The sequence below is a fragment of the Musa acuminata genome, chromosome BXJ3-1 (genome assembly GCF_036884655.1).
Source record: "Musa acuminata AAA Group cultivar baxijiao chromosome BXJ3-1, Cavendish_Baxijiao_AAA, whole genome shotgun sequence".
In the NCBI taxonomy this organism is placed as follows: domain Eukaryota; kingdom Viridiplantae; phylum Streptophyta; class Magnoliopsida; order Zingiberales; family Musaceae; genus Musa; species Musa acuminata.
Window position 1 is genome coordinate 38,604,273 of NC_088349.1, and position 14,561 is coordinate 38,618,833.

At 36.1% G+C, this 14,561-nt stretch overlaps 1 protein-coding gene across 1 annotated transcript; it reads right to left on the reverse strand.

Moving 5' to 3' along the window:
• Nucleotides 1–1,573: 1,573 nt before the first annotated feature.
• Nucleotides 1,574–11,888, reverse strand: LOC135628687 (uncharacterized). The gene is made up of 5 exons (XM_065135498.1): nucleotides 11,415–11,888; nucleotides 10,676–10,806; nucleotides 10,395–10,520; nucleotides 6,497–6,624; nucleotides 1,574–2,094 (listed from the first exon to the last, which is right to left on the reverse strand). The coding sequence occupies exons 1-5, from the start codon at nucleotides 11,656–11,658 to the stop codon at nucleotides 1,782–1,784; spliced, it is 942 nt and encodes a 313-aa protein (XP_064991570.1). The 5' UTR covers nucleotides 11,659–11,888; the 3' UTR covers nucleotides 1,574–1,781.
• Nucleotides 11,889–14,561: the final 2,673 nt, after the last annotated feature.

Genomic DNA, 14,561 nt, shown 5'->3' on the forward strand with positions numbered 1-14,561 from the left:
AATCCAAGATGCTTGGGTAGTTGGATGAAGATCCAATGCCCAATAGGACATAATCTATTAGGGTTAAGTTGATAAGACGTCTCTAAATAGGAGAGAACTAAAAGACTATAGGCTAGATCCCTTTTGGCTGCTACCTTCAGTTATAGTGGTCCTATGAAAAGATACGAAGAGAAGAGAATGAGAGTATAGTTCTTCTTGTAGATTATCAATTGTTTTTGGATCTAAAGACGGTGCCCAGATCACATGGAGATTCTTTTTTAATGGAATCCAAAGATATCATCAAAATCGATCTAATGTTATTTGATTTCAATCCTAGCATAAAAATTTTTCTACGTATATCACATATTTGATGCTTACAGGAATCTAGACGAACTTCAGGTCATAACACTATGAACTAATCTTGGAGGAGGTGCAATTGGTGGATGAGGGTCTGCTAAGTCAATTGTGCGGTAGATAAGGGATGAAGGTTGCACCACTCCTAGTAACGCCTACACCTGTTGAGTTAGGTTGCTGCAAGCTTCTGTAGGAACTATGATGATTGACAAGCGAGGATTCATCTATGGAGTGATTGATGATTGGTTCACAACTGAATCACTTTATAGGTGTCGAAACACCTTCGGACATTTGAAGATGAGGATTGGGCATAGATCCTAAATGGAGATTTGAGAACGTCATCCTATCCTAATTTCTCTGAGAGGACCCGACATGATTTCCTCGAGACATTTTGGAAAGGCTCTCATTCTAGCGCTAATTTATTATGATAAATTTTGATTGTTTGATTTGGAAGGTGATTAAGATCCAACTGTAGCCCCTTTTCGAGAATGTCAGACTGAGTAGGAGTGAAAGCATCAAATCCTCATGTTGAGACTCCATAAGATTATATTAAGTTAGGGGCATGCCGAAAAGTCCTTTCAATGCATAAGTTAGAAATAGAGCTTAGAAGATTTAATCAAAAATTGAATCTAAAGGAAATTTAATTAGATCAAAGATGAATAACCTACCTAATGATAGCATGCCTAGGGGTTTTATTATAGGATTGATGACCATGAGAATTGGGAGATTGTTCGTAATAATCGAAATTGGACTAAACTCTATGTGACAAGAAAACACTTGGACTAAACTCGATGTTCACAATACTAAAATGGGTCAATTTTTTATATTTGAATTCCAGTGTTTTTTTGGATAAATTTCAAAGTAATAAAATTAAGAATCCTTTCATTTATCAACTTCTACATCAAATGATAGTTGTAAACAAATTTTAGAATCGATTGTTATGCTACTGTCCTGAGTTATAAAACTTGTCACAAATACGAGTTGTAACTGTCTCCAACATCATAGAGCAAAATCTTCAACGATAGGCATTGGCCACTTGTTGGCAGTTGTATCTCCAACATCATACGAGTCGTATCTCCACCTGTTGGTAGTTCTATTGAATAAATTTTCTAGAAGACCAAGACAAAAAGAGAACAAAAGAATCAACTTCTTTCGAGTCTCTTAACATCGGCATAGGGTAGACTAACTTAACCAGTTTGAGACATGATCGAGAAGAACCACAAATAAGAGGGCTCCAAAGTTAAAAAGCACCACAACATTGCTTTTAGAATGTAAGTTGTGTTCGCTCCACTCGAAGCGCAGCGCACACAGCTTTAGTCGGATTAAGAAACTATGCTGTTACACAGTCGTCGTCCAAAGCTGTGGCTTGTCCAAATAAGCAAAGCATCAGTTCCAATATCATATTTGGTACAATGAATAATTCTATCCCCACAGGGTTGCACATGACCTCAAGAAGTTCTTTCATCAACTTCGGAGTTGAAAAATAATCGTTTTAACCCAATCGTCTCGCTATAATGCAAAGTCAGCCAGCACATGGCACATAAATAGGCCACAAAAAGACAAACCCGCCTGAGTTGAACCACGATAACCATGATATTGGCACCGAAAGCATTCCACTTTCTCACAGAAGCACGAGCTAGGAGGTGGACAATTTTAATAAGAATGACAACAAATATGGAGATCAATATACCAGATATGACTCCTGCCACCGAATATACAACATGCTGTCCAGAAATCTGCTTATAATACAATCTTCTGAACCTGGTAAAAGACATCAGGATGTGTAAGTTTGAGAATCAGAGAAAAAACATCCCAGAATTATTGGTAGATTAGCTGCATCTAAAACATCAACATGCCTACTTCATGATACCAAATTAGCAGAACAATCCCATGTCATGTTATAAATGCTACATTCTAGACAATGAATTATGGTAAGTATTCACACATCGTGCTTCATACAACTTCTGGAAAAAAAAAAAACCCATCCTCAAGCTGCCCTGCTGCAAGATTTAAAGTGATTGGACAATCACATCCCTGAATGGAATCAGATTGCCTATCTTCCTGTAATCATCGTTAATTTCTCCCTTAACATAAATTAATTACTATAAATGATATATTACTTTATTATTAACTTCTATATTTATGTATTATAATTAAGAAAATAATTAAATTTGGTTTCCTTAATCGCATGGATAAGTTAGGAATTCTATTAATCAATTACATTATTAATTGATTTATTTCCTAATGAGTAATTTGATATTTAGGAAGTAAATAGTTTACATTCCATTTTTGTGTGTAAACTATGAGAAATAAATATTATATTACTTTTTTTTTATGTGTGAAAGTAAATGCAAAATAAATTAAAAATAAAAATTAAATTATTACTTACCTTTCGGGAAGATCTCATCTTCTCTTATATAAAAGGACTACTCATCCCTCATTCTCTACTAAGCCTAATAATAGGAGGATTGAGGAGATAACTTTCCGAAGAGATGATATCAAAGAAGAGATAATCGAAGACAGGTAGATCCTTTCTTTTTAATTAGCTTTGATTTGTGTTTTGAAATCTTAACATTGAGATTGTTACAATTTTATAATGAATGATGTTAGACTGATTATTTGATTTGTATTGATCTTTTAAGCTTAAGTGAATTTTAATATTGATTTAATTATTAAAATTCTTATTTAGTATAATAGTTCTAATTTATTTAATTAGTAATATCTATGTTTCAAGAATTATGTGTGAATTTCTGTATGTAATTAGTTTTAAATTTTAAATCATGAATTTAAAGTTTTAATTAATGTATTTGAGTAATTCTTTAATAATTTTAAATATTAAAATCTAATTTAATAAGAGGAGTCTAATTGGGATCTGACTTGAGTTAAGTTGATCGATCAGATTGAATCGACTTAGACCATGTGGTCATGTACAACCTAGCTTATGTGACTAAGTACAATTTAACCCATGTGGTTAAGCATGACCCAACCCATGTGGCTAGGTACGATCTAGTCTATATGGTCATATATGACCCAGCCCATGCGGTAAGGTATGATCCAACCATGTGGTTAGGTATGGGTCAGCTCATGTGGCTAGGTACAATCCAGTCCATGCGACCATGTATAACCCAACTCATATGGTAAGGTACGACCCAACCATGTGGCTAAGCATAGGCCAGCTTATGCGGCTAAGCATGGGCTCGCTTATGCGGCTAGGTACAACTAAGTCTAGATGGTCAGATACGACCCCAACTCATGTGTCTAGAATCAACTCGTGACCCAAGCATGGCCTAGTTCAATGGTAAGGCTCAGCCCAACTTATAAGTGAGGCTTAGCCTAGTCCATGAAGTTAAGCTTGCCCAGCTACGCGATTGCCATTAGACATATCGTCACTCCTTTTATATAGCCCATCATACCTCAACTCAACCTAGTATTTGGAACAGGTATATACAATGTATATGACTCGCCCAAGACTCAGGTGGGTTGGTTCGGTTTGGGTTAGCACTATACGATATAATCCAATCTCCTTCTCTATTGGTTTGAGCTCATTAATTTGGCTAAATCAAATAGGTTTGATCAGTTAAAGTCGGTTTAGGGTGATTCCAGACTAACTCGACTAGTTCAAACCTATTTGACCTAATCGAGATCAATCAAATCAAAATTAAACCAGTCTAGGGTGATTCCAGACCGGTTCTATAAGGATTTGATGTTGGTTCTATTAGATCATAATCGAATTGAGTTTGGTTTAAGTCAATTGAGCTATTCCAATTAGGGTTTTGATTGATTGAGGACTATTGAGATATTGATGTTTAATGCTTTTATGATTTGATGAATTTAAATGTTTTATTTGAAGGTGTCGTTTGAAAATGATTATTGGTTTTCTATGTTTATGATATTGATATGATAAGTATCATATAGTAGATGTGATTAGACTAGTAGTTCACATTGGGAGTGCAACCTATGAAAGGAGCTACAGGCCCATCATAGTGCGGAGCCACCAATGAACATAGTCTAGTAGATTTACATCAAGTATGGTCTCTCATAATGTTTAATCATATTGATTTCTTGATGTATGCGTGAGTGATTGAATGAGTGTAAATGAATGATCACGGATGTTTATGTATCCTTGCCGAGGGCAGGTATGACGATTCCCTTCAGGGATTAACGAGCCATCAAACGTGATGGTTAGACGATTCCTCCATCCGCTATTGGGAGGAATGTGTCCCCACTTGGGCGGGTGAGGGATACCACTCCATGGAGTCTCCATAGAGTGCGATATGGATTATCTCCTCAATCCCGTGGAATATGCCTCTCCATCCGCTGGTTATTATGTATGTGTTGCATATGGCTGATGCATGATTTTGTTTATTATGCAAGAAATTATCATCATTTTTCTGATGCATAAGTTTTATGATGAATAAATATATTTTCATATTGAATTATTGATATTTGTTTATATTTCATGAATATTGAAGATTATTTTTATGATTTTTCTGAGGTTCCTACCAGCATGTGTGGTTGCTGATATATTTTATATTTATTTTCAGAGTAATATACTATTAGCTAATAGAATATTTACTACTGTAAAGACAATGATTTGAATTCAAAGACGAATGAAAAGAAAAGGAAAGAGTTTATTATGTAAATTGTGGATAATAAATTACTAATTACTAATTACTAATTTATTATTCTTTTTATAAAATCAGGATGTGACAAATGTCATGATACCAAATGTCACGACCCGAGCCTGATGGGCTAACTAGCCTATCAACTTCGTTTGGTCTAAACCACTAACCAAAATGTTTAAGCTGAAGTTGATAGTAGTACATTCATCAGACCCTTATAAATCAATCTTAATGTCCTCGTCAAGCCCCAACATACCCTAGCATAATGCATGTGAGGCGTAGCTCAGTGGTGGCTCCACACCGTGATGAGTCCTCTGACTCCGTCTACGGGTAGCCCCCTCATCATGCCCAAATGCTAGGTCGGCTGTCATGACCCGAGCCTGATGGGCTAACTAGCCTATCAACTTTGTTTGGTCTAAACCATTGACCAAAATGCTTAAGCTGAAATTGATAGTAGTACACTCATCAAACCTTTATAAGTCAATTTTAATCCTGCCCACTTTCGATGTGGGACTAATCAGGGGCGTTAAACTTCCACTGAAATAAGGAAGAACTTAACAATAGAAGAGACTTGTGACTAGAAACAGACCTATAACTTCACATTCTTTAAAATGGTTGTGCTGATAGTGTTTACTAGTGCTGATTGTTTGAACACTGACCTCCTTGACAGACAATTAAACAGGATAGTATGGCCATACATACATAAAAAGTCATGGCTTAATTTATCATTTTATACTAAATGGAGGACATATATATCTCATGAGAGCATATATAAAACACAGTATGAAAGTGTACTGAAAATAAAGAAAACTGGATTCTATTTACTTGCTTTTATACATCAGTATAAAAGCAGAACAATCTGGAAATTAGAACACTTGGTTCTGTTTTATTTGCTTAGGATTGTCCCACGCGGCGACATCACCCCGCGTGGGAGAAGGAAAAGGTGACGTCGCCGAGGCAATGCGACGTCGCCTTTTATAAAAAATATATATATACTAATATATATATATATATATATATATATAAACGAGGCAACATCGCTCCGCTTGGGAGAAGAGAGGCGATGTCACTTCGGCGATGTCGCCGAATTATATATATAAGGCGACGTCGCATTGCCTAGGCGATATCGCCTTTTATAATATATATATATATATATATATATATATAACGTTGCCTTTCCCTCGATGTCGTCAAATTTTTATTTTAATATATATATATATATATATATACCGAACGGTATACCGCTCGGTATATAGTACCTTACCGTACCGAGCGAATGTCGAAACTCTGGTACGGTACGATATTTCAATCCTTGATTACGGTATTTATAATGTATATCTTTTCTACTCTTTAGTGAATAAGCTTAACTTCTTTTAACAGTTCTATTTGACTACCCAATAAATGGGGCATAAAGAAAGGGCTATAACAAGTGATAAGAAGCATTTTCTCAAATTAAAGCAGTGTCATAAATGTTCAATGAACTTTGAATTTGATAAGCAAACAATAACATATAAAAAAAAATTAATTTTTGAGAAACTCACAATGTAAAATATCTTCTAATCATCTCCGTAATAGAAGGCTCCTTTGCTTGGCAATAAAAAAGATCATCCAAAAAGATGTCAGCTCTTTGACTACCTGGTATATATCTACAATTGTATGTTTCGTTCACCTTAAAAAAGAAAGAATAAGAAATGACATAAGACATTGAAATTGAGAAAAAAAATCAAATATAATGAGAATAAACAGCACAGAGAGCCATTTAGGTGGCTATGAAGAAAACCAAAACGGGCAAACATATGCATCAAGCATATGATCATAATTGACAAACGATTTGCCACTAAGTCCAAAAATATAATGAGTAACTTCAAATTACTTTCAAGGTTTTACCTTTGGGTTTTGGTTACACCAAGAAGAATCCCGGGTTATAAGAACTCTTTGTTTTGTAATTTGGGTAACTTCAGTAATTTCAGCTCTGATAATTGATACTTTTGGCCATCTTTGGCTCAGATTCAAGGATTTGGCATTTGATACTTCTGTTGTTTAATAAGGGTTTACCAGAAAGTTTGATATTCAAATAACATTTATGTTACTATAGTATTAATAGGAAAGTTACATAATGACTCGAGTGTGGGATTCTTACTCCAGAAAAATTGGTAAAAAGCTTCACAAGGTTTATATATGATCATAACAAAAAGGATAGACAATAAAATTTAAAGATTAGCATCTAGGAAATATAAGCAAAAGACGATAAAGAATTAAAGGCAACTTTAGGACACATATTCATACCATGCAAAATAACTAAAATCCACTATAAAAGGATCTTAGGGTTTTATTATGTTTAACATATTGATTCTAATATTATTTTCATCTTCCGCTTCTTCTATCCTAAAATCTAGATTTTTTCACCGTGGTTTAAGAATCTGACTGCAGAAAATCCTTCACTATTAATATATAGGTGTGTAGATGTTGCTTCCAACTTTTTTTCGTTTCTTTTACATATGTTTTTCAAATCTCAGTTTTTGAATTTTAACAGTTCAATTTTCTGTGCTAGGATCATTTTATACCTTTATTGTTTCCTTCCAAAATCATATAATAGTTTTCATTTTTGAATATTATTTTTATATCTTTTTATATATTTTAAAAATTCATTCAAATTCATTGAAAAGTTAGGTATACAACATATTATTGCATAATTATCATTCATATCACAGTTGTGTAAAACTATCAGGTAGTGATTTAAAAAGCGCTAGGCGCCAAAAGGCGCCAAGGTCCACAAACGCCCGAGACGCTAGGCGCTCGCCCGAGCGAAACGAGGCGCTAAATTATAAAAATATATAATATAATTATAAAAATATATTATATAATTATTTAAATTTATCTAAATTATAAAAATATATAATATAATTATAACAATAATTTCAAATAAATAAAAATTAACAACATTAAAATCAAAATAATATATTATTAATCTATTAACAGAAAATTAATCATTTCAAAATTCAAATAAACTTAATATTAAGAGTATATTGAGCCTGATGGAGAAACGAGGAAGCAAAGGCAAGCGGCGGCGGCGAGCGGCGGCAGCGGCAGCGAGAAAGGGAAAGGGAGCGGAAGGCGGGAGCACCGGGAGGCCTCGAGGGAGGCGCGAGCAGCGGGAAGGCTCGCGGGAGGGCTCGTAGGAGGCGAGAGGGCTCGCGGGAGGCGCGAGCAGCAGGAGGGCTCGCGGGAGGCGTGAGCAGCGGGAGGGCTCGAGGGAGGCACGAGCAGCGGGAAGGCTCGCGGGAGGGCTCGCAGGAGACGCGAGCAGCGAGAGGGCTCGCGGGAGGCGCGAGCAGCATCAACGGCGAGCAACGGCAGCGAGCGACGAGATCGCGATCGGGATCGGGATCGAGAGCGGTAGCGGCAGCAGGTTAGTGTTGGGTTAGGGTTGGGGTTATATCGGTTTAGTTGGTTCAATTGAACCAACTAACAACCGAACCAGACCTAAAATTCTGGTTTGGTCGCCTTGGTTTACCCAGGCGCTCGCCCGAAGCGCCCAGCGCCAGGGCTCGGGCGAGCGCCCAGGCGGCGCCTGTTTGAAGCGCGCTGCCTGGGACATTAGCGAGGCGCTCGGGCCTCGCCTCGCCTCGCCCGAGCGCCTTTTGCAATCACTGCTATCAGGGCATGGTTTTGATTATTAAAAGATCATCAAAAATATATATCATTACTATTCCTTCAAATCCTTTTCTTACTAAGTTTACTATTCCTATTACTATTATTCCTATATGAAACTTTAAGTATTCTGCTAATCCTTTTTCTATTTTCAGAACTTTATTGACACATGCTAAGTCATATTGTTTTACATGTCTTATAATTTTTTATAGGGTGATACAATTTTTTTTAATTTGTTTTCTCATGTTATTTTTAATATAATCTTGAGTATCCTATAAATCACATGGTTAACCCTTTTCCCTTCTTTGAGCCACTTCTTAACTTATTTTCTATATTTTTTTATGACTAATTCCTTTCACTGGTTTCCATGCTTCAAATTCTACTCTAAATAATTCATTTTTTTCTTAATCGTTCTTTCTTTCCCAACTAAACTTCTTTTCTTTTTATCTAGTATTGTTCAAGTCTATCCAGTCTTTCTATTAGCTCTGTCTTTTATCTGAATTAAATATTCTAATATCGTGTTAGAACTTGCTCTTGGTTTTGCTGACTGATTTTCATATGCTTCGTTGCATCAAACTCCATTTGTTGTATGTTTTTAACCTTTAAGGTTTTCATGGTGCTTTCTAATGTTTTATTTTCCTTACTCATGCACGATTTTATTTATACATCTGATTTATATTTGTAGATTTTTTACAATTTTTTATATTTTCAACTTCTTTTTGTAGTTCTATTAATAATTGTTTAGTTTCTAGCTCAATAGTTTTAGTCCCATTCTTTATTCCCTATAATTCCTTTTTGCTAGGATTTTGTTTTGTTTTATTATTCCTACTGCTTCCTTAATTTGTTTTCTTATATATTTTATATTTTTTAATCTAGTTTGACTTCCATTATTATTTGGTCATCCAGCGAGTTCTGGAAGTTTTGTTATTTCTTTGATTATTTATTCTTGTTGTTCTCTTAGATTTTCTGAAAGATCTATAGAAGTCAAACATGAGATTTCTGAAAGATCTTTTGTGATTCTACAGTTTATTTTATATTCTTTTTCTAGATTATATTTAGTTTATAATTGCTTTTTTTAATTTTAAGGTTTAAATATCCTCAATGCTTTATGGTTAATTTTTGTGCTTTGCGCTGATACAAAAACCATAAACCTAGATAAACAACAAAACCTAAACCTAAACTGCTTAGGATATAAGGAAAATTATTAATAAAATAAAAAAGATATATATAAAGAATTAGAACAAATTCAAGAAGAAAATATAGATAATATTATTAAAAATATTATAATAAATTTTCAAATATATAGATCAGAATACCAAACAGAACATAACATGAACATCTTTTTAGAACTAGCTTAAGTTTCAATCAGATCAGCTGAACTGGTCGAGCCCAATGCATCAAAATGATGGAGAAACAGTATGACTAACCGATCACAACCAAAACATGAACACTGAGTTTCATTCAAAAACATAGCTATCGATGCTAATCGGTTTTCGCTGATCAAAGTTTACATCAATCAGAAACTAAGAATTGTTTCCTTCAACCAAATACAGATTCAAAACTTGATGGTAATTAGTCAGGTACATGTATAGGGCTCCACAGCATAAACTTATTACAAGTATGGATTATTGAAATATTTGTGCTAAACCGATAGATAGATAACTCTGCAATTGCTTCCCAAACTTCTTAACACATCATACTATAAGTGTCTTCCCAGTTTATTCTTATAGGTACCAAAGTTACCAAGTCAGAAATTAATTACTGTAGCACAAGAATCAGGGTTTTTACCTTGAATTTCATTCTTGTCGACCATGCAGCCCCGAAACTAGGTCTACATTCTTCGGGAAGAGCCTCTTTCGGAACCTCTGCCACCGCATGAAATGTATGGCTGGAAAAATATTCTTTGTACTCCACCTGCAGAACCCAATCGAACATAAATTGAATTGCATAAGTACCCAGTACACAAGAAAAAAATGAAAGAGAAAAATAGATAACTGAACACCGTAACAGTCTGGATATTAACAGAGTCGAAGAAAACTGATGGTATCAATCAATAGATCAGTGATCACCTCAAAAACTGAAGCCCAGTAGTAATCATAACGACATCGAAATTTTGTTTTCTCTGAAGGATAGAAGACACGCTTAGCTTTATAATTGAACATCCCAAGTTCACAAATCTTGGATGTTCTAATATCTATACCTGCAAGATAACCAAAATTTGTCAGTTTACTTTTAGAAGTGTGCGCCTAAAGATGCAAAGATCAAGCAGGCGCCTTAAAGAAAAATTGATGCCATGGCAAGAATAATCAGAAAAATCACTCTATCACTTAACCTGTAAATGAATCTTGGGTTGCCAAAGAAAAAGAATCAGCAGAACCGAAGGTAATTGCCTTGCAAATCTACCAAACAGTATGGCTAAAACGTGTTTGGAAAATTGTTCTCAAACATTATAATATCCCGTTGTGCACAAACAATTGCAAGATTGATGCAGATTAAGCAATGCCAACAAATACCAGACCAACTTAAATGTTTGTAAAAATACCATGCACGGATCCGAGGAATGAAATCGGTGGGCATAACGAGAAGCGTGAGGTAGAAAAAGAACATTCAAGAAATAAAAAATGTTAATCCCTTTTATCAATTAAAGGTCATCAAACGTAATTGAGGCGCAAATCTGACCTACTACACGAAGATAATATTTAATCCGGCAACTTAATCGGGGAAGAAGGAAAAGAACGAACCTACTAAACCTAACATTGGCATCAATCAAACACAAACAAACATAGAAACATGGAAGAATTAACTCACTGCTGGATAAAATTCTACAGGTCGAGGGCACTGAGAGCGGGGCGGAAGCCGAGAGTTCCTCGATCGCCAAACCCAGGAGACCCAGCAAGAAGGAGAACAAGAACGAAGCAGCCAGAGACAAGATCAGACTTGAGAAACAGCGAAACAAGAACCGTGAAGTTCGTCCCGCTTCTCCACCCGTCTCTCCTCCACCACCACCACCACCACCACCACCTCCTCCTGTAGAGGGCTCCGGAAGATCCATGGGAAAGAGCAGCTAGTCAAAATCCATGGCCGTGGACCTCCGATCGGTGGGCGTAGGCGAATCCCGACAACAAGAGGTGCGCCCTGGACTTGGTTGGAGGCGGCTCCGAGAGGTGGGTTTGGGGAAACGGAAAGAGAAGGGGGTAATTTTCTACTAATTTGGTGGGAGAAATATAAGAGTACTTTAATCGCCGCCTTTCGAAGGTATGACAAGACAAGGCTGCGGTACCGCGAGAACTTTTCGCAAGGGTTGCTCCCAAGAAAGCCGCTGCCGGTCGTCCCAAGGAAGGAAGACCGTGGTCAAGAATCAAATCCATCCGTTCATCTTTCCCATGATCCGAATCTTCACGCCGACGTGTACAGCTTCCAGTCGTCGTAAGTCGTCAAAATGCTGGCAGACCCATCGCTGGAACACACGCGTATTCGTTAGCCACTCGTACGACTTCGAATCGGATGCACTAACCACCAGAAAACAATACGAACAGAAGCAGCTGAGCCATTAAGCATGGCAAAGTTAGTTACCAAGCAAGACATCTCTCTCTCTCTCTCTCTATTCAAGAGAGCTCACCGCTGATGGTCACGACCACAACCTGTGCAGTTGATGGTCACATCTATATTGATGGACACCAGAAATGGTTCTTGGCAGAAAATATTCCCATGATCCGAGTCTTCACGCCGACGTGTACAGGTCCCAGTAGTAAGTTATCAAAATGCTGATGGTCCCATCGCTGGAACATACCGGTTGATCATTCGTACGAATATATAACACATCAATCTGTTCAAGAGAACTCATCGTTTGATGATCATGGGAATATTTTCTGCCAAGAACCATTTCTGGTGTCCATCAATATAGATGTGACCATCAACTGCTTCTTGGTTCAACTGCACATTTCTGGTGTCCATCAATATTGATGATCACGATCATAACCTGTACAATTGAACCAAGAAACAGATGATGGTCACATCTATATTGATGGCTACCAGAAAATATTCTGAAACGCATTAACACCTACCTGACTATAAAATGTTCCACAAGCATAGACTGTCATTCAATGACTACCAAATCTAACATCCCGAGAAGTAGTATCGTCATCCGGACAATTGCACCGCACTGGTGCAGAAAAAATATATGACGAGTAGATAGAGACAGATGTCCAAAGTTACCTACTCGAGGAAAAGACCAAAACAAGAAAAATAAAACACAGCTAGTATACACCACCATCATGGATTTCCGGTGTTAAAAATATTTCCTATTATCTTGATTATACATTACTTCATCCTCAACCGTCTTTATTTGGTGAACACACATCCATGATATGTTTATGAACTTAGTAGAAGTTTTTATTGGGTTTAGCTAAAATCTGATTTATTAGAAAAAATAAAATAAAGACATGCGCAAGGAGGGGCGATGTAGAAAAATAATAAAGAGAAAAGAAAAAAAAAATGATTTTAAGAGTTTTGCCAAATAATCAAATGGTAAAACTTTGGCCTAAATTTTATACGAAGAATTCTTACAACAATCCCTACAATCCTAATAGTACCGATCTACAGTTTATCTTCTCTATGATACTTTTCTGATATACCTACTTGGTAAGACCTAAATCTTTTTTTTGATGAAATCTATTTATGGTGATGATGATATGTTACTCTTGAACCTATGTTTTTAATGTTATTATGATCCTTTAGTTATTTAAAAAAGATTTATTATAAACCTATTATCATTATTGGTGATAGTAGAGGTTTCAAGTGGATTATAGTCCCGTGATTTTTTTTTTGTATTAGGTTTTTTATGTAAAAAATTTCGTACCACCGCCAAGGATGATAGATGTTATAGACGCTGCAAGACTAAGTGAACAACATCATCTATGGCCATAGTAACACTAAGAAAAGAACAGTCACAGGTCCTTATATGTAAGTTAACATGAAGTTAACATTCATTTCAAGCCTCAGGGTAGGAAATTATATGTGAAACATGCAACCATGCAGGACAAATTATGCAAGTGAAAGCCTCGATAGATTGATTATCTATGAACACAACCAGCGATTGGCATGTAATCATAGATGGCCACAGCTTCTAGGATGGCTAGAAGCTTATTAAAATACATAAATTTAAAATATGAGACAAAGGCACTCAACCATTATATCATACGTGATTGGATAAAAGGAAACTTTGTATACGAACAAAAATAAACATGTCCTCGTAACATATAGTGAAATTAAATAAAAATTATAATTAAATATAATATAAAAATTTACGTGAAAGTGTTGAATCTCATATTTTGATAATGAAACCAATTGATAGTGTTTGTGATCTAATATACGTTTAAGTGACACAAGGCTAACGTCAATCAAAAAAGGTAAATTGATTAAAGTAGGAGGAACCGGATGTTGGGCTGGAGCAAACATATCAGAAGATTGGACGTCGGGCTGGAGGAATGGTCGACGTATCAATAGAAGGCTTCGAGCCATAAATTCGGGTATCGGGCCAAGAAGATCGGATATTATGCTAAGAAGATCGGATGTTGTAAGAAGACAACATGTCGATTGGGCAATACACTGAAGGAGAGAATGATGCGCTGAAGGATCGAATGAAGCACCGGAAGAACCAATGACATGTCGGACAATATAGGATTCGCTTGTAATTGATTATGTCTAGATTGAGTTAGTTTAGAATCTAATTGAGTCGATTTAGAATATAATTAGACCAACTCAATTAGGGGCCAACTGGGCCCAAAATAGGGCTATTTTGGGTCAAAAAAAGGCTCATTCAATGACCTAAGTTTAGGATATGTTGGACCAAGTGAAAGGCCTAAACAATAACCAAACAGATGAAACCATCATGACATAGTCTCCGAGACTGTGTTAGGCGATGGTACTGCCTAGACACAGTCTCCAAGAGACTGT

Excerpts from the sequence above, each read along its gene's own strand:
- LOC135628687 (XM_065135498.1), bottom strand. The coding sequence starts at position 11,658 with ATGGATCTTCCGGAGCCCTCTACAGGAGGAGGTGGTGGTGGTGGTGGT. Across the intron at positions 10,807-11,414 it reads CTGTAGAATTTTATCCAGCA|GTATAGATATTAGAACATCC; the intron begins GTGAGTTAATTC and ends GTTATCTTGCAG. Across the intron at positions 6,625-10,394 it reads CGACAAGAATGAAATTCAAG|GTGAACGAAACATACAATTG; the intron begins GTAAAAACCCTG and ends TTCTTTTTTAAG.